The sequence below is a fragment of the Rhinopithecus bieti genome, unplaced genomic scaffold, assembly GCF_001698545.2.
Source record: "Rhinopithecus bieti isolate Rb0 unplaced genomic scaffold, ASM169854v2 scaffold_26424, whole genome shotgun sequence".
Taxonomy (NCBI): Eukaryota; Metazoa; Chordata; class Mammalia; order Primates; family Cercopithecidae; genus Rhinopithecus; species Rhinopithecus bieti.
Window position 1 is genome coordinate 167,614 of NW_016811744.1, and position 19,994 is coordinate 187,607.

Genomic DNA, 19,994 nt, shown 5'->3' on the forward strand with positions numbered 1-19,994 from the left:
AACAATTAAGAAAGAAAAACACAGGTCTAAATTGTCATGAAAATTTCTAAGATATATTTTTAAGAAAAAAAGACAGTGAAGAACAGTGTGTAAAACACCCTACTGTTTACAGGGAAAAAGAGTTTATATTGGTCAGGCACAGTGACTCACGCCTGTAATCCCAGCACTGTGGGAGGTGGAGGTGGGAGGATCTCTTGAAGGCAGGAGTTCAAGACCAGCCTGGGCAACATAGCAAGACCCCATCTCTAAAAATTTTTTAAATTGAAATATATACATTCTCCAGCATATGCATAGAATCTCCCTGGAAGGGAAGTAGAGATGACTGTTTCCAGAAAGGGAGAATGCACGGCTGGGAGGTTAAGTGGGAGAAAAACATACTTTTCATTTTATGGCCTTCTATACCACTTGAATTTTATTCCATGGTCATGTACTATATATTCAAGAAAACAAAGTCAGCTACAAATAACTGAATGCATATAATTAGAGGAAAGAATAAAGTTGAAGATACAAAAGAACGATCCTCTAGTGTAAAGTGTAGGAACTCGACAACTTAGAAAAAAAGCTTAAATGTTCCCAGTGATAAAAATAAGGATGTGTTGTAGATCTAGAATAACGTACAGTCGACCCTTCAAAATGCAAGGGTTAGGGGGCTGACTCCTGGAGAGTTGAAAATTCATGTATAACTTTTGATTCTCCAAAAACTTAAATACTTGTAGCCTACTGTTAACTAGAAGTCTTATTAATAATAAAAATGGTCAATTAACAAATATTTTATAGGTTATAGGTATTATAAACTGTCTTCTTACAATAAGGAATGCCAGAGAAAAGAGAATGTTATTAAGAACATGATAAGGGCCGGGCGCGGTGGCTCAAGCCTGTAATCCCAGCACTTTGGGAGGCCGAGACGGGCGGATCATGAGGTCAGGAGATCGAGACCATCCTGGCTAATACGGTGAAACCCCGTCTCTACTAAAAAATACAAAAAACTAGCCGGGCGACGAGGCGGGCGCCTGTAGTCCCAGCTACTCGGGAGGCTGAGACAGGAGAATGGCGTGAACCCGGGAGGCGGAGCTTGCAGTGAGCTGAGAGCCGGCCACTGCACTCCAGCCTGGGTGACAGAGCGAGACTCCCTCTCAAAAAAAAAAAAAAAAAAAAAAAAAAAAAAAAAAAAAGAACATGATAAGGAAGAGAAAATATATTTTCTATTCATTGAATGGAAGTGGATCATCATAAAGGTTGTCTTCACTTTGAATAGGGTGAAGAGGAGCAGGAAATGAGGGTTTGGTCTTATTGTCTCAGGGGTGGAAGAGGTGGAAGAGGGGGCAGGAGAGGCAGGCACACTGGGTGTAACTTTGTGGAAATACATTGTAATTTCTGTTGTTTTTGTATTTTCGTTTCTCTAAATATGTGTCTATATAGTACCAATCCTTCTTCTACCAATCCTTTGCTTTAGTTTCAGTGCCCATATCTAGAAAGGTTCATTATCATAAAAGAAGTCAAAAGCAGTCTCAAACAATCAGAACCCTTCTGCCAGATTGTCTAACATCGATTTGTTTTCTGGCACTGCTTCTTCTAGATCTTCTTCCTCATCACCTGGCACTGGTTCAGAAGCACTCATCCCCATCAAGTCATCTTCTTTTAGTTCCTCTGGCATGGTATCTATCAGCTCTTGAATTTCTCCAAGATCCATATCTTGAAACCCTTTACCCCCAACTTTTTTTTTTTTTTTTTTTTTTGCTATATCTACAGTCTCTTTCATGATTTCCTTGATTGGCTCTGTCATAAATCCTGGGAGGTTATGCATAACATGTGGACACAGTTTTCTCCAGCAGAAATTTATTGTTTGGGGCTTGATGACTTTCATGGCTTTTTCTATAACATCTTCAGTGGCATAACTTTTCCAGAATTTCACAATGTTCTCTCTATTGAAGTCATCCATAGTGTTGACATCCTTTCCATAGAGTGCCCTGTGTAATGAGACTTAAAGGTCCTATGACTCTTGATCTAAAGACTGAATTAGAGATGTTGTTTTGGGGGGCAAGTAGACCACTTTGATGCCTTGGTGTTGAACTCAGGGGGTTCTGGGTGGCCAAGGGCACTGTCCAATATCAAAAAAACTTTAAAAGGCAGTCCCTTATTGGCAAGGTACTTCCTAACTTCGGGAACAAAGCACTGACAGAACCAATCTAGAAGAGACGTTCTCATTATCCAGGCCTTCTTGTTGTCAGCTGGTGTTATCTTTTCTCTTCAAGGCTCAGGGGTTAAAGCTTTAATGGATAAGGGCAATCTTGATCATAAATCCAAATGTGTTTGCACAAAACAGTAGAGTTAGCCTGTCAATTCCTGCCCTAAATCCTGGTTCTTACTTGTCTTCCTTACTAATAAAGGTCCTTTGTGGTGCTTTTTTTCCAGAACAGGGCACTTTCACCTGCATTAAAAACCTGTACAGGCAGGTATCTTTTCTCCTCAGTGATTTTCTTAATGGTGTCTGGGAATTCATCTGCTGCCTTTTGGTCAGCACGAGCTGCTTCTCTTCTTCTTTTTCTTTTTTTTTTTTTGAGACAGAGTCTCGCTCTGTCACCCAGGCTGGAGTGCAGTGGCCGGATCTCAGCTCGCTGCAAGCTCCACCTCCCAGGTTTACGCCATTCTCCTGCCTCAGCCTCCCGAGTAGCTGGGACTACAGGCACCCACCACCTCGCCCGGCTAGTTTTTTTGTATTTTTAGTAGAGACAGGGTTTCACCGTGTAAGCCAGGATGGTCTTGATCTCCTGACCTCATGATCCGCCCATCTCAGCCTCCCAAAGTGCTGGGATTACAGGCTTGAGCCACCACGCCTGGCCTTCTCTTCTTATCTTGACATTTTTTTCAGCCAAACTTGTTTCTAAAATTATCAAACCATCCTTTGCTGGCATTAAATTTTCCAACTTTAGATCCTTCACCTTCCTTTTGCTTTCAGTTATCATATAATGATTTTGCTTTTTCTGGAATCATATTAGAGTCTATAGGTATGCCATTGTTCAAGCAATACTGCACTCACATAAAAGCTATGTTTTCAGCCGAGTACAGTGGCTCATGCCTGTAATCCCAGCACTTTGGGAGGCCAAGGCGGGTGGATCACAAGGTCAAGAGATCAATACCATCCTGGCCAACATAGTGAAACCCCATCTCTACTAAAAATACAAAAATTAGCTGGGCATGGTGACACGTGCCTATAATCTCAGCTACTCGGAGGCTGAGGCAGGAGAATCACTTGAACCCGGGAGGCAGAGATTGCACCGAGCTGGGATTGCACCACTGCATTCCAGCCTGGCAACAGAGCGAGACTCTGTCTCAGAGAAAAAAAAAAAGCTGTATTTTCAATATGATATAAAAAGGTACTCCACAAAAAGTGCCAGGTTTTCACACCTGCTGTCATAGCTGCAGTGATGGCTTCATGAATTTCCTTTTCTTTTTTTACAATGGTCCCTGTGCTAGATTCATTTGTTTCGAAAAGATGGGAAACCACATCTGCAGACCTCAATCTATGGTGCCTATCAAGCAGTTCAATTTTCCCTTGTAATATCATGATTTTTCTCTGCTTTTTGGGATTACTGCCAGCATCATTAGTGGCCCTTCGTATGGGTCCCATGATGTTATTCAAAGTTCACAGTATTGCACTTAAACACAGTGGAAGATATGCAGTAAACAAGAGAGATCACTTTTTACTGTGATACACAGTTTACTGGAGAGAGGCTGTTCATCAGCAACACTTGAGCTCATCGCAAAAACAACAGGAAGTGGCTACAAAATTATTACAATAGTACAGTATGTACTACAGTTAATTTTATGCAGTTGTGATTTAATGCTGCATTTTTATGTTAGTTTGCTTTTCTCTCAACTGCCAGTGGCACCATGTACAGGCTCTAAGTGTGTGTGTAAGTTTTCATAAATTTTAACTTTTTAATAATAGATTTGTGTACATTTTGTGTTAGTAAATGATAAAAATAGACTACTATCTACATATATTTTATGGACTCATGACATTTCTAACTCTTTTTTTCATTTTAAAAAAGTTTCTATTAATTTTCTAGGTATGCAGGCCATCTGCAAGTTTTTTCAAATTGTTGTAAGTCTCCAAAAAAATTTCCAATATATTTATTGAAAAAAATCCATGTACAAGTGGACCCATGCAGTTCAAATCCATGTTGCTCAAGGGTCACCTGTATACCTGTTTAAAGTTTATCCCATTTCTTTTCAAAAGGAGGTCACCAAGAACAATGAGTGGTTTTAGAAGATTGAATTGCAGCCCTTCTTTTGTCAAGTTGTTAGATAGTGGAGAGCAGACGGATGCAGGTGAAAGACACCATAGGCTTTAGGATTAGATTCAGCTACTAGTGAGGAAGCCAAAAATGACCCTGTTGAAATTAATAGAAGCTTTTTTTTTTCTCACATAAAAGCCCTGTTTAGGCTGAGTGTGGTGGTTCATGCCTATAATCCCAGCACTTTGGGAAGCCAAGGCGGGTAGATCGCTTGAGGCCAGGAGCTCAAGACCAACCTGACCAACATGGCAAAATCCTGTCTGTACTAAAAATAAAAAAAATTAGTCAGGTGTGGTGGCATGTGCCTGTAGTCCCAGTTACTTGGGAGGCTGAAGTGGGAGAATCGCTTGAGCCTGGGAGAGAGAGCTTGCAGAGAGCTAAGATTGTACTACTGCCCTCCAGCCTGGGTGACAGAGTGAGACCCTGTCTCAAAACAAAAACAAAAAAAGCGCTGTTTGATAAAATCCTCAGGGATCAAGCTCCTTCCAGGTCTCCCCACTGCTATCACTAGGATAGGCGCCCCGCACTCTTAGCCCAGATGAGTACAGCATCCCAACCATCACGACTGTGTTCAATGCAGCAGGACAAAGGAACACACAGCCCATCCCTTCAAGGAGGCCTCCTGACGGTTCCAAACACTTCTGCTTTCATCCCATTGGACAGAATTTACTTACATGCCACACCTAGCTGTGAAGGAGGTTGGAAAATAAAGTCTTTAACTGGGCAGCTAAAAATCAGACATCCCAAAGAATATGGATGCTGGGTGGTAACAAGTATTTTATCGTTAGCCAATATTTTATAATTAGCGCTGATCACCTAAGTGATAAAAGAAAAGGTAACCATCAGATTACTTATGGACTGTTTTGTTTAGGTACATGTGTCCACAAGTGCCAAACATACAAGTATTTTTTTCCTTAAACCAGTAACTAATCCAGTGATGCCTCATTTGTCTTGCAGCATTGAGCATTTCAGTGAACGCTTAAGTGAATTTAAGATGACTGAAGATTACCCCCTTCATACATGAACACATTTTGATTTTTTTTAATGTCTAGTATGTTATCTACCTTCTTGCCTGTGGAAAGATGGCACACAGATCATAGTCTTCCCTGATGACTCAAGCATGTCCTAACAAAACATGCATCATCACACAAGTGGCAGCGCCATTTGCTGTGTGTGCCTACGTGCTTCTGGTTCCCTTGCCAGGATCAGGCTGCCCTGGCTGTGTAATATTATACCCCACCCTCTGCCAGAAGTCTACTGTCTTCTGGCCAGCTGTGGGAGTGGAAGCTGATGGCTGTTAAGAATTTGCTGTCATTGAGATTTGGGGGCATCAAGTATGTGATTGTAGCGTTGAGACATTCAGCTTCACCATTGGGGACAGCCTAGCACATTTTCCTTTTATTTCCATTATGCCTCTTGAGTATAGGAACCTTGTTTCCTCTGTATAGAACAAAAACTGTAGCCCTTCCAAGGTGCTTAACAATCTGTTTAGAGGTCAGGTGCAGTGTCTCACGCCTGTAATCCCAATACTTCGGAGTTGGGAGGATCACTTAAGGCCAGGAGTTCAAGACTAGCCTGGGCAACATAGACCACATTCTACCAAAAAAAAAAAAACAAGAAGAAGAAGAAAGAAGAAAGAAGGAAGAAGAAGAAAAAAAACATTAACCAGGCAGAGTGGCGACTCTGTGATCCCATCTTAGGAGGCTGAGGCAGGAGGATCACTTGCCCCCAGGAATGCAGGGCTGCAATAAGCTATGATTGCACCACTGTGTTCCAATCTGCTTAAAACAGCCAGAGCCTTTTTAGTGACCTTGAGAAAGGAAAAAAGACTCCAGGGGTAATAATGCCGAATAATGCCCTGTAGAGGACTTTTGGTATACAGGTGTGCCTCCCTGAGAGATAAGCTGAACTGACAAGCATCTCCCTGAGAGATAAGCTGAACTGACAAGCATCGCAATATTTCTGTTTTCCTACAAGGTCACGGAAAGGGAGTTGAAGTCTGGAGGAGCCAACACACAGGTGACGGAGAAGAACAAGAAGGAGTACATTGAGCGCATGGTGAAGTGGCGGGTGGAACGCGGCGTGGTACAGCAGACCGAGGCGCTGGTGCGCGGCTTCTACGAGGTGAGGCCCGGTGGCCTGGGGAAGGCAAGCTGTGGCCAGGGCGCTGCTTCATGGGGCCTCATCCTCCAGGCTCCCTGGGGGAGCAGCAGCTCAAGTGGTGAGAACAGACAGAGAGAGTCAAGGCGGGCAGTCAAGGCTCAGCAAGTGCTCCTCACCAGGGAGTACTGAGGACCTTCTTGGGGTGGAGGGCTGAGGGGTCATAGTTCTCTGGGAAACTCAACTCTTATTGGTGAAAAATGCTTTCAAACAACTGGCATGTGACCCTGGTGTGCCAGATGTGAAAACATCTAGCATCTCTTCGCGATATGTGCAGGTGGTGTTTCCTTTCATTCAACAAAACAAAAATAAGTGAAGAGAAGGTATCGAGGGATATTGTCCACTATCGCTATAATTTTATTTCATTATAGCATCACGTTGTGCCACGTAATCTATGCTGAGTGGTAAATGAGGAAGACAGGGAGGGCCGCTAGACATCCTATGACATCCTTGAAGTTCTCCAGTTTAAAAACCAGAGGCTATAAATGTTTTCTCAGGTCTTGGGTCATGGAAGACTCTCCTTCCCTGCCAGAATGGAATAGTGCACTGGCCATGGTCTCGTCCACCTCTGGTTTGATTAAAGGAGGTTCCACCACAGGACCTCAGTTGTGCCTGGTACATTTGACCCGAGATGCAAAGTCAGAATGCAGAACCCTAACAAAACAAGTCTTCCCAGATATCTAAGTCTTCCCAGATATCTCGATACCTTCTCTTCGGAATGCAGAACCCTAACAAAACAAGTCTTCCCAGATATCTAAGGAGGGAGGAAAGAAGTGAGAGAAGACGGGAAGGAAAAGACAAATTTGCACCCAGCTAGCTCAGTCCAGTGAGCATGAGGCTTTTAATCTTAGGGTCATGGTTTGAGAAGGGATGGAAAATGCAGTCGTTTTAATACAAATGCTAAATTTTAGGAAATAAGTCATAATTGCATGTGAAAGACTACATTTTAAGTGAAATAGTAATACTAATAGCTACTATGTCCTTCAAAGTGATGTGGACTTTTTGCCTTTAAAATGCAATGTTATTTGAAAATTTCAATGTGACTGCAGAAAGTCAAGTCAGATTTGTTTACAAAATCATTCTGAGAGGGAGCATTAGGGGTGGAGCATGGGATTCTTTTTTCTGTTCCCTGCTTATGAAGGCTTGTGTTCTAAAATATTTAAGTCAATAATCATCCTTTGAGCTGCTGTAACAAAATACTGTGAGATGGGTGACTTACAGCAACAGTCATTTATTTCTCACAGTTTTGGAGGCTGAGAAGTCCAAGATCAAGGTACCAGCAGATTTGGTGTCTGCTAAGGGGCCACCTTCTGGTTCATAGATGGTACCTTCTCCCTGTGTCTTCATGTGAAGGAAGGGATACAAGGTATCTCTTGGGCCTGTTTAATAAAAGCGTGAAGCTCTCGTGATCGAATCACCCCCCAAAGTCCCCACCTCCTAATACAATTCCCTCCGGGGTAAAGGTTTCAACATATGAATTTGGGGAAGGAAAAGGATATAAACATTCAGATCATAGCAATAATTTCTGAGTTAAAAATGATTGCAGACTGAAAAAAAGTATTGCCAGTGATGGTGAGTTTCCCAGTTTAACCCACATAAATATAATAATGAACATAGCCTTTCCACATGTTTGGACCTGGATACTGAAGCCTAACCTGCATTTCAGGTTGTAGACTCGAGGCTGGTGTCCGTGTTTGATGCCAGGGAACTGGAGCTGGTCATAGCTGGCACCGCGGAAATCGACCTAAATGACTGGCGGAATAACACCGAGTACCGGGGAGGTAAGTGGGCAGAAGCTGTGATGATATAATTATCACAAATAGAACTGAGCACTTTCCAAAAGATTGTTTTGTTGAGGTGAAATTGACATAACATAAAATTGACTAAAGCGAACAAGTCAGTGGCATTTAGTACATTCACAGTGTTGTGCAACCATTACCTCTAGCTACTTGCAGAATATTTTCATCACCCCAAAAGGAAACCCTGTACCCATTAAGCAGTTGCTCTCACTCCTACGCCCCCTTCCCCCAACCCCTGGCAACCATCGATCTGCCTTCTGTCTCAATGGATTTGCCTATTCTGGATGCGTCATATAAATAGAATCATACAAAATGTGGTCTTTTGTGTCTGGCTTCTTTGACTTAACCTACTTGAAGTTCATCCATGTTGTATGTAGCATGTTTCATTATTTTATTTCTTTTTATAGCCAAATAACATTCCGTTGCATGTATAAATAATTCGTCACTTTTTGAAGACTACGAAAAGCTTGGCCTTACTTCAGTACAAAGCAGGAGTTTGTACATGCCTTTCTCCAACTCCCAACCTGAACTTTCCTTCAGGCGACATCCTTCTCACATTGGTGGAGTCTCTGGCCTAACTTGATATAGAGGCTTACAGAGAACATTCCATCCAGGACCCAGCTCCTGAGCAGCATGCGTGCCTCCAGGGAAGGGTGTCTCATTTCCTACAGAATTGGAGCCCTCTCTGCCTCAATCCTAGTTTGCCACAACACAGTTCTAACCGTGGCCGTTACTAAAGCTAATGTCTAACCCCTCCTAACTACTCACCTTGCACACTGCCAGACCTGTCTTCCTGAAACATTGCTTTCATTGGGCCACTTCCCTACCCACAAAACAAGTTCCTTATGACTTCTAGATTTGAAGGGTTTTGTTAGCCTCAAAACTCTTCATTTAAAATACCACAGAGAAATCCATCAATACAGTAGAGAGTGAGCTAGGGGCATCACCTCAGCCTCCCTCATGTCCCCAGTACACTCAGCCCCGCAAAGCCTCTTATATTATAAAACTGGTAGAGTATGAAAACCGCTGTCTGCCTTGCTGGGCATGGTGGCTCCTGCTTTTAATCCCAGCACTTCGGAAGGCCGAGGCAGGCAGATTGCTTGAACTCACAAGTTCAAGACCAGCCTGGTGAAACCCCACCTCTAAAAAAAATACAAAAATTAGCCAGGTATGGTGGCATATGCCTGTAGAACCAGCTACTCAAGAGGCTGAGACAGTAGGTTCCCTTGAACCCAGGAGGCAGAGGTTGCAATGAGCCGAGATTGTGCCACTGCTCTCCAGCCTGGGCAACAGAGCGAGATTCTATCTCAAAAAAAAAGTCTCTGCCTGACTGTTAGGGCCCCATAACACCCCCAGAAATATTCCTTCCTGCCTTCACCAGACACACCTCTACTCCAGTGGCTTACAGTTGCCTGCATATTTCCTCCTCGTTCTTGTTATTCTTTATTTTTCCTGCCAGGAATACCCTCCTCCTTCCCTCCACTTGCACAAGCCCTTCACACGCTGCTCGTAGCTTCACTTCCTTTCTGAAGCTTTCTTTGCTTCTACCTTGGCACACATGGATTTCTTCTCTCTCTGAATGCCTCTTGCATTTGCAGTCAATGGCAAATCATTTAATTGATATATCCAAGCATGGTCTCCCCAGTTAACTGTGAGAGGGACCCAGTACTTAATCCATGGGCCCAGCATGTATCCACCCAGGGCTGGCATGAGAGCAGCTGCTCAAGGGGAGAGCCTGGGATCTCCTGTTCACCAAACTGGCTGTTCACCTCCAGCCTAGACTGGTAAGTCCTAGACTCTCCCGTGGTATGTGGTTGCCAAGAGCTAAGACAGCAGAACAAAGGAAACATGATGCAATATTGTGTTCATGGGCCCCTTGGTCTCTACCAGGCCCTTCTACTCCTTATCTACACCTATGTCAGGCAGGGGCATTTTAAGTGGAGTCCCAGTTGTTTAAATAAAAAGCAGACATCTCTGAGAACATCCCTCAGGACATAAAGTCCTTTTATAAAATGATTATTTTCTAAATCTACTCTTGTTCTAAAACTTGACCTAGTTGCACAAATTGTTTTAGACCTCTCTAAAGGCCATCACGAGAGAAATCAGATCAAAATCCGCGATTCCGTTCCTATCATACCTGATGTGTTTGATCTCTCTCCCCCTCCTCACCCCTTCCTCTTTTCTCCGCATCCTGTCTTCCTCCCTCCCTTTGCCTTGTGCAGGTTACCACGATGGGCATCTTGTGATCCGCTGGTTCTGGGCCGCAGTGGAGCGCTTCAATAATGAGCAGAGGCTGAGATTACTGCAGTTTGTCACGGGAACATCCAGCGTACCCTACGAAGGCTTCGCAGCCCTCCGTGGGAGCAATGGGCTTCGGCGCTTCTGCATAGAGAAATGGGGGAAAATTACCTCTCTCCCCAGGTACAGAGCTCCTGCCAGCCTTCGGGGAAACCTGCTGAAGAGGGCAAAGTATACTTTGTTATTTGATTTTGAGTGACCATCCTTTGGGATGGAATTCTTTCTGGTCACCCAAAGTATTGTCATGGCAGTTATTAGGGAAAGGTGAAGGTGAGGTAGCTCTGAGACTTGGATTGAGGCTATATTATTCTTAGGGAGGGTTTGATGACTGATGGTATTTCAGCTGTAATATCTTGGTCCATGTGTCAGTCGTGGGATGCTCTCACAGCCCAACTTAATTTAAAGATGAATGTCTCACACAGGAGAGGGCAGAGGCAAGGACATTAATATTAAAAAGCTGGAACCTGGAAGTAACCCCTCGAGCATCGTATCGGTACTTCTGCAGCATATCTCTTAATACTTCATAGGATCATTATATATTCGTGATGTGTCGGATTTTTCCTACCAAGTTTTAAAACATGTGGGGATGAGACCACATGTATCTCTGGGTCTCTATGGTGACTTCTATTTAGAAAGCGCATCTATTGTGGGATAAATGTGGAAAAGAAGACACTGGGGCTCCAGGCAGTTTTACAGAAGAAATTCCCTGCACTGTGAGTTTTAATCCCAGCACTTCCTGAATCCTTTCTATGCCACTTTGGGTAGTGCATTCCTAATCGGGAAGCACTGAAGAGACAGTGGTGCATAGCGCTGTAGTGAGAAACACTGCTGCAACAGACAGAAGAAAAGATTGACCCCTATTATCTTTTGTTAATAGGATACATTCTAATTATAAAGAAGCTTCGCATTTAACTCAGCTCTATTTCTACATGGCCACCCAGACACTTTTGCTAAATCCTTATTGCAGAAGGATTTACTGGACTATAGCTTTCATCTAGCGTTCCCAGATTTTCCCCAAGGACAATTCGCCTGGTGTCAGTCAGCATTTGTGGGCGTGCCCCAGCTGGTTAATGACAGCTGAACACCCTGGTGCAGGCTTCAGCCCTGGCTTCACCCACGCTGTTCAGCAGACCCTCAGCTCCAAGGGTCTGTCTTGTTTGCATGGCTCCACCAATAGCTAAACCTAGTGAATTTAAGTCTGGCAAGAAAAGCAGACTAAAAAGGCAGAATTTCCATTTGTTAAGTTGAATGATAGATTTCAATAATATAGTTATTTGGAAACATCTTGCTTTTATTTTAGAGAAATGCAGCTTGAGTCATCACTGATGAGAGCCTACCCCTACAGCATGCAGCTTGAGGAGGGGCTGAGCTACAACCACACACCTGCCCGTGGGAACCTGCAATCTAGGGAGAACACGGCCTGATAGTAACTAATCACAGCACAAGGTAGAATCAGAGGAGCACAGGGTGAAGAGCAGCATGCTGCAAGAGTGTGAAACAGAGACTCCTAATCGAGTTGCCTAGAGAACATGCCACAAAGAAACTGGCATTTAGGGGAACATTAGGAGATGAGGAATAGGGAGAAGGGGACTTCCAGGCTGTAGCAATAGCACATGCAAGGTCTGAGAGCAGGGAATGGCAGCACATGTTCAGGAAGGTGCAGCCGGCCAGTGCAGAGGGTAAGATGCCCGGAACATCATCACAGGGATGCAGTTGAGAAAGAGTTTGGTGAGCCACAAACAAAAGACCCTGCTGGCTGAGCGCAGTGGCTCACGCCTGTAATCCTAGCACTGTGGGAGGCTAAGGCAGGTGGATTGCTTGAGCCCAGGAGTTCAAGATCAACCTGGGCAACATGACAAGACCTCATCTCTACAAAACATTTAAAAACTTAGCTGGGCATGGTGGCGTGCACCCTTAGTCCCAGCTACTTGGGAAGCTGAGGCAGGAGGATCTCTTGAGCCCAGGAGGCCGAGGCTGCAGTGAGCTGTGATTGCACCACCATACTCCAGCTGGGCAACAGAGTGAGACCCTGTATCAAATTAAATTAAAAAAAAAAAAAAGAAGAAGAAGAAGAAAGAAAAAAGAAAAGACTGTGCTGAGGAGTCTCTATTATTTAGGAAATGGGAGTCATTGCCTCTGTTATCTGGGGTCACAGATTGAATGTAATTTCTGTATTTGCTTTGGAAGCTTTGAAATATACATTAATATTATTAACCCACACAGAGAACTTCTAAGGCAGACACTGGGCTTATGAACAGGTTCTTCATATCTGGACCAAGGCACCCCTAAGAGGGCTGCTGCACCACAAGCCCCAGAGATGGTTTCTTGGGGAAACAGGGACCTCTTCTTGGGACAAGAAGCAAATGCCTCTAAGAGGACACTGAAAATAACCCCCGAATAGTGACCCCTGTCCAGTCTCCCTTGGACAGTGTCTGAAGATCCAAGAACGTAAAAAAATGTCATCTATGTGTGGATAGAAGGAAAGAACCTCTGACTTCCAGAAACTGTCTCCAGTTTCTGGAGACCTGGCCTGGCCATGGCAGGTGGCAGGAACCCCTGAGCAGGCAGGAAGCAAAGCAGACCCCGGGTGGCATGGGCTTCCCAGGTACTGCGAGCCACAGTGCATGTGGCCTGCACTCTGGGAGAGGCGGCCTTCCGCTCTTTCCTCAGGTCTTCACTCTGCAGAAAGGAAAGGCAACTGGCTTCCCAGATGAGAGCGCCAGACACCGCCACAGCAAAACCTGGTCATAGCCCAGGCTACCTAAAACCTTTGTGTCAATCCAAGTCCCTGCCTGCTAAAAGATGTGTGAGGGTCAGGAGAAATGACTTTGAGGGTAGGGCCTTCTAGGATATAATTTCATAGTTGAAGCAGATGAGAGGCAGGACCGTCACTGGAGTTGAGGTCAAGGAACTGGGGGCTTGGGTGTTCACCCTGTCAGCCCTGTGGACTTAGTTGCCACACAGTCTGGTAGGAGGACTTGAAATGGAAAAGAAGACTTAAGCAAAGTGCCAGATAATAATTATGATAAGTTAGAAGTTCAGAGGATCAGAAGGAACCAAAGATCTATCTAGATCACTGATTTTCAAGCTTTTTAAACCATAGTCCATAGAAAGAAATGCCTTTTATATCACAACTCAGGACATGTACTCATTTGCACGTATGTGTGTGTATATCTGAAACTCAAGTTCCTCAAAACAGCACTTTACCCTTATTATCTGCAATAAAATCTATTTTCTACTCTATCCTATTTCATTAAAATGAAATGCCAGCCAAAACCTATGGTTTTAAAAATAAATTATTTAAATGACATGAGATTCAAAGAAATGGAAACTGACCAAGGTTTGCAAAGTCATGACATGGAACTGACAGCAGGGAGTGTGAAGAATGTCCATCCACGTCAGAGCGTGTGGGGCAGTGAGCAGTTTCCACCCATGAGGACTGGAAAGGGGACACTAGGACCTGGAGGCAGCATCTGGAAAGAGCTTAAGGAGGTGGCAAAGTTTCTTTACTTTGAACAAGAGCTCAAAGGAGGACAGAGGAAAGGTTTGGAAGGAAAGAGAAGCACAGAAGCTAGGTCAGAGTCAAAGTAGCACTGGGCAGTGTGGAGATAGAATAAAGGAGAGGGGAGAATCTTTGGGTTTACCTTTGGGACAGGGACCAGGGATATCAAAGCTATGAGTCATGGGCAATTAACTGGCCTAAAAGTTGCAAACGAAATTCTAATATGAACATGTTTCACTGCAGATGTAAACTGAGCCCAGGCCCAGGGTGGAGTTGGAGGCCTGGTTAAGTTAGGAGTTGGTTTACTCTGTAGCAATGGTTCTCGAGGTGGGGCTAGGGAAGGTGACTCTACCCCTCTTTCCCCACAGGAGGCAGTTGACAATATCTGGAGACATGTTTGGTTGAGGGGAAGGGGTACTACTGGTGTCTATTGAGTAGAAGCCAAAGATGCTGCTAAATATCTCACAATGCACAAAACAACTCCCACAACAAAGAGTTATCCAGTTTGAAAAATGAATCGTGCCAAGCTGAAAAATGCTGCTCTCTAGTACCTAAGGCCAGAAGAGGACCTACAAAGGAGGCCTGAGGGTGCCATCAGGGAGCTCAGCAGAGAAAATGGCAGCTATTGAGAAACCAAAGAGAAGCCAAGGAGGAAGATGTTCTAGAGGAAGAGCTGTCAAATGTTTTTAAAGAGCTGGAGCAGGAGGGAGTAGCGTATAGCTTCTGGATTTAGGGATCAGGAGGTTACTGACAAACTTGAAAAAGTAAATTTAGCAGGGAAGAGAGCAAGGCCTATCTGAAGAGAACAAGGCTATAGTTAGGCAGTAGAAGAAGACTGGCATGAAGGGAAGACACAACTTACATAACCGACCGAACAATTGGCAGCAAAGAGGAGTGACTGCTGCCTCTTTTGTGTGTTTCTAGCCAACCTTAAAGTGGTCTCTAGTAGAGAGGAGCAAGACTTTCTTTGGCCCTGTGTTGGTTAACATTTCAATCTATAACATGGAAAAAATAGAGGAGACAGGGAGATCAGCTGTGTAGATGACACAGTTAGAAGGATAAACAATACAGGGATTGGCACAACCCAATCCAAAATTATCTCAAAATGCTGGAACCCTAGCTTGACATTAATGGCGTGGAATTCGACACAACTGAAAGACCTGTGCGGATCTCCAAAACATCCGTCGTACCAAGTGTGAGAAGAGAGTGAGTCACCTGCCAGTAGGTCATGTGCAAAACCCCAGAGCCTTCAGTTGCCACAAGTATGACACGGTTCCCCAAATCATTATCACAATCATGGTTGCATTATTAAGAGAATCTTATGTTTAAATGATGACTCACAGGTTACAAAACGCATTTACGTGTGTTCTAGCGTTGATCCTCCCCATAACTCTCTGAGGTGCACGCAGCATATATTATTATCCCCACTTTACAAGTGAGAAAACTGAGGCTCAGGAAGATTAACTGACTTTTCCAGGGTCATAAAGCTGGTAAGTGGCTAGACTGGGGTCAGCATAGAGGTCTTCCAAGCCCTGATTTCTTGCTGTCCACTGCCCCACACCACCAGGCAATGCTTGGTTTGGTGCACGGGAATGAGGTAAGCGGCACTCGGTGCTGTCAGAACCACACCTGGAGGATGGCGAGCTCTTAGGAATGCTGAATTGGATCATGATTTGATTGTGTTCATTCATTCTAGATGACAAACTAAGGGAGTTCACCAAGGCTCTAAATAAATGCAATAAAAACAACTAGTAAGGAAACCGTGGGTGTTCAGACTAGGTGCTATTCACCAATGCTTTCTGTTTACTCCCAGAAATGATCTTTTACAGAATTAATTTGGTTCCAACTAATTTGTAAAGATGATTTTTTTTTCTGTAATATTTCCACTCATGAGTGCCAGTTAAAATGACCAGAGCAAGAAAACTACGAAGATGGTGCCTGCTCCTATCTCGCCCCTGGCTAATTCAGCTAGTTCCAAAAGCATGCTTGGGATTTCTCTGCCCTACTTCGCCTGTTTAGCCATAGCGCAATGTATGTTCTAGTTCGTTGCAATCTTTTTAACATAGAGAGAAATCACTGTAATCATCCTACTCGATTTATTGAGTTCCCTTTCACTCAAATATTTACATCTAGATAAAGTATTTCAATTATTTTCTTTTAAAGTAAAGGAAGGCCTGTATGAATCTTAGATAATAGTCTAAGAATTCTGCTAATCTCTATTCGTATGTTTCTTCCCTGTTATGTCTTTAAGGCCTAAGACCAGACACTCTACTACCCTATGCCTGCCTTTGGAGCTTGAGCGGGGATGGGACAGGGAGGAGGGAGGTAGGGGTTAGGGATAGTTCCCCAAGGACTGCCAGGAGGAGGAATGGGTGCTGGGCAAACGAAAATACCAGCATCCTCCCTAGATTCTCGCTGGGCAGGAAGCCCCACCTTCCCTCTTTCCTCTTCCCATCTTCCTCATTCCCAAAATGATCTCCCCCCATAACCTGAGTGCTGCATCAGCCTGGGCAGTGATCTGATACTCTGATTTATATACTTTAAAACAAAGGTGTGAATAATACACAAGTCCCCTAGGGATCTTGTAATGAAAAGAAGAGTTTAATATCCCAAATAAAACTCTAATGAAGAGAGTTTAGTTTTGTTTGTTTCTTTGTATGTTTGTTTTGTGATTTGATTTGATTTGATTTGATTTGATTTTAGAATGCCCTTTTCTGTGCTGGTTGGTGTCTCAAAACACCATTGCAACACACCACTCTTAGGGAGGAAAAGGCAGGAAATGAACTTTCACCTGCACCCATCCACCTTTCTCCCTACTATGGTACAGGCTCGGCATCAGCCAAAGTTTCTGTAGAAACAAAGAACTACTGGCAGGGAGCAGCTAGTCAGGTGATTCAAGGCTCCACAGCAGGAAATCTATGTGTGCTGGGCTTCTTGTACCCACTACTGGAGACCCACATGAGTCTTCCAGGTCCAGGTGTTAGCCTCTGGCGAGGAAGACATTCCTTGTCTAAGGCAGACGCTGGCCATGCAGGAGGAAGCACATGAAGCAAAATAGAACCCTGGGTGCCAAGACTCTCCAGGCATCCAGGGAGGACTGGCTCACATGGGCAGCTTTTCTTGGAAATGCAGCACTTCGGCTTTAGGTTCTGTGGGTTCTACTGGGGTAGAGGAGTCAGACTTGTCTCCAGCGCACACTTGACTTGAATGGAGAACTGGATCTCAGAATTCCAGGCCATCTCAGGTTCCTCTAAATAGATGCATGTGATTCACAGAGGCTCAGAAATCAGAGCTGGACAAGAAGACTTAGGAATATAATCCTTCAATACTAATTATATTTCTGCCTCCTTCATCAACCACATCAAAATGTATAACTCAATTGCAAATCAGGCTGATACCATAGAGTTTATAATCAGTTTGCTAGTGTCATTCTAGTGTAGTTGGTTTGCTTGCAAATGCAAACAACCCATTTTTAGTTATTCCATTCCTTCCACCGGTCTATTCATTCTAGAGGAATATGGCTCTTTACTGTGCAATGTTTTATGGTGGGCCTGAATCACAGTCCTGCTCACTTTTGATTCCCTTTGGAATCACAACTTCAGACAGTCACAGATCCAGAACCAGTTGTATCGAAACAAACACTCTCACCGATCTCTTCTCCCCATTCAGGGCACACACATGCTTCAACCGACTGGATCTTCCACCGTATCCCTCGTACTCCATGTTGTATGAAAAGCTGTTAACAGCAGTAGAGGAAACCAGCACCTTTGGACTTGAGTGAGGACATGGAACCTCGCCTGACATTTTCCTGGCCAGTGACATCACCCTTCCTGGGATGATCCCTTTTCCCTTTCCCTTAATCAACTCTCCTTTGATTTTGGTATTCCATGATTTTTATTTTCAAACCAAATCAGGATTGACAAAAGCTGTGCATGAAGAACTGCCTTCTTCTAAGATCTAACCTTCAGGCTTCTCTCCTCTGTTTTCAATGAACTGCTAGCCTGTATGCAATATTAAAAAAAACAGCTGTCTCAAGGTCTGTGTATATCTCCACATACCTCCATTACTAACAATGAAATATGAATGCAAGTTAAGCTACACTTGACCAAATGGTAATAAATGTTTACTTCCATTTCTATCATTTAAGGGAAAATGTGAGCGTTAAGCACTCCAAGCTTTTATATGCCCATGTCTTCTGAGCAGAGCCACCATTTTTTATAATTTCTAACAACCAACTCCAGAACTAGGAGCTGATCAACTCTTTGTTTTCCTATCTACTTTCCCCTGTGCATAATATCCATCCAAAGGACAACAGTGGCAAAGCTGAAATTTTTATACATTCAACTCATGATTCACATGTGGCACCAGTCCCATCAGCCGGAACTAGCCTAGACACACGGTGCAAATATGACACTCCCAACGATTAACAACAGCAAGAAAACACCTGCTGCTATGCGATGCAATGCATCCCAATGGTTGCGGGGATTGTGGGCTCAACTCAAGAGAAGTTTAGGAGGGGGAGCATTCCTAGTGAATACTCACACCACAAGAAGGACAAACTTGTGCACATGTCCAAAAAAGAAACCTTCTTGATTGATGTAGCATGAAGAATGAGGCTTCAGCCCCCATTGTCTTGTGTAGAATGTGGCAATGCCAACTGGAGAAAGGGAAGAAGGACATATTATCTTGGTTTGAATCCCTGAGTTCTGTACTATTCTATTTTGTTTAGTCTAGCCACAGTTCTTCATAAAGGAAAAAAAATGTGTAGATGATACCATGACTTTTGTTAAAGCCATGACTTTTGTTTGCTTGGCAGACAAACCCTTCTTTTTTTAAACTTTGATATTGGTTTTTTTCACGTTTTCTTTTTTCCTTTTCCTTTCTTAATCATGGAGTTCAAGTTCCTTTACATTCGATTGTCCATCGGGACCACACTAGGAAGCTGCAGAGAGTGATGGTGCTTGTTAGGGATCAAGGGCAACACAGTACTTCTGCTTCACCCATAGTAATCCTCCTGGGGCAGAAACATAACACCCCAAAGGCACGTTGATTTGTGTCAAAATAAATATCCAATTTCTTTTAGCATTCAGTGAAAACATATCTCAGAAAACTTCATGTTGTCAGAAAAACAGTTGCAGGCTCCAAAGACAGCCTAACCTCTCAATTACATTTGAAATAAACCCAACCATAATGGTCATTTGCTATTTTTCTAACGTTGTTATCCATATTGTCTGAAATAGGTCATAAATGAAAGTGTTTTCTTCACTGGGAAAAGAAGAGCTCAAGAGACCCGACTGTTTAAATGTCACATTATTGTTTTCCATATTAAAACAAGGGAGAAATATAAGACAAAGTGAATTTCCTATGAAGCCAAGCCTATTGGCTCATTATACCAGTTTGTGTCTGGACACTGTGTTATTTGTGTTTCCTACACTCTAAAGCATTCCAGCCGGGAGCTGTGGCTCATGCCTGTAATCCCAGCACTTTGGGAGGCCAAGATGGGGAGATCACTTGAGGTCAGGAGTTCGAGACAAGCCTGACCAACATGGTGAAACCCGCATCTCTACTAAAAATGCAAAAATTAGCCAGGTGTGATGGCACACACTGGTAGTCCCAGCTACTTGGGAGGCTGAGGAAGGAGAATCGCTTGAACCCGAGAAGCAGAGGTTGCAGTGAGCCAAGATTGTGCACTCCAGCCTGGGTGACTGAAGGAGACTCCATCTCAAAAATAAATAAATAAAAATAGAAGCATTCTTTTAGTAAGAAGTACCTACAATGCCCAGCACCCTTTGCAGCAATGTGTCCGGTGTCAATCAAGGAGTATACATTATAGAAATTTAGCCTTTTATTGTCTAAAAAGAATTTACTGAGACAGGATGGAATGTGTAAGTTATATGATAAAGAATTTGAGGGATATGTAAAATTCAGTACACATTC

At 43.6% G+C, this 19,994-nt stretch overlaps 1 protein-coding gene across 6 annotated transcripts in view; it reads left to right on the forward strand.

Moving 5' to 3' along the window:
• The window catches only part of HECW1 (HECT, C2 and WW domain containing E3 ubiquitin protein ligase 1), a 172,902-nt gene extending 153,351 nt beyond the window's left edge, over positions 1 to 19,551 (forward strand). For 2 of the 6 annotated variants that reach the window (XM_017894936.1, XM_017894938.1), the window contains 4 exons: positions 6,276 to 6,422; positions 8,125 to 8,239; positions 10,480 to 10,678; positions 17,727 to 19,252. In XM_017894936.1, coding sequence (XP_017750425.1) covers positions 6,276 to 6,422; positions 8,125 to 8,239; positions 10,480 to 10,678; positions 17,727 to 17,838 — 573 coding nt within the window. In that variant the 3' untranslated portion in view covers positions 17,839 to 19,252. Of the gene's footprint in view, positions 1 to 6,275; positions 6,423 to 8,124; positions 8,240 to 10,479; positions 10,679 to 11,855; positions 12,349 to 14,425; positions 16,690 to 17,726 lie in introns of those variants that run through there. The other 4 variants (XM_017894933.1, XM_017894934.1, XM_017894935.1 and 1 more) reach the window with 3 other exon arrangements.
• Positions 19,552 to 19,994: the final 443 nt, after the last annotated feature.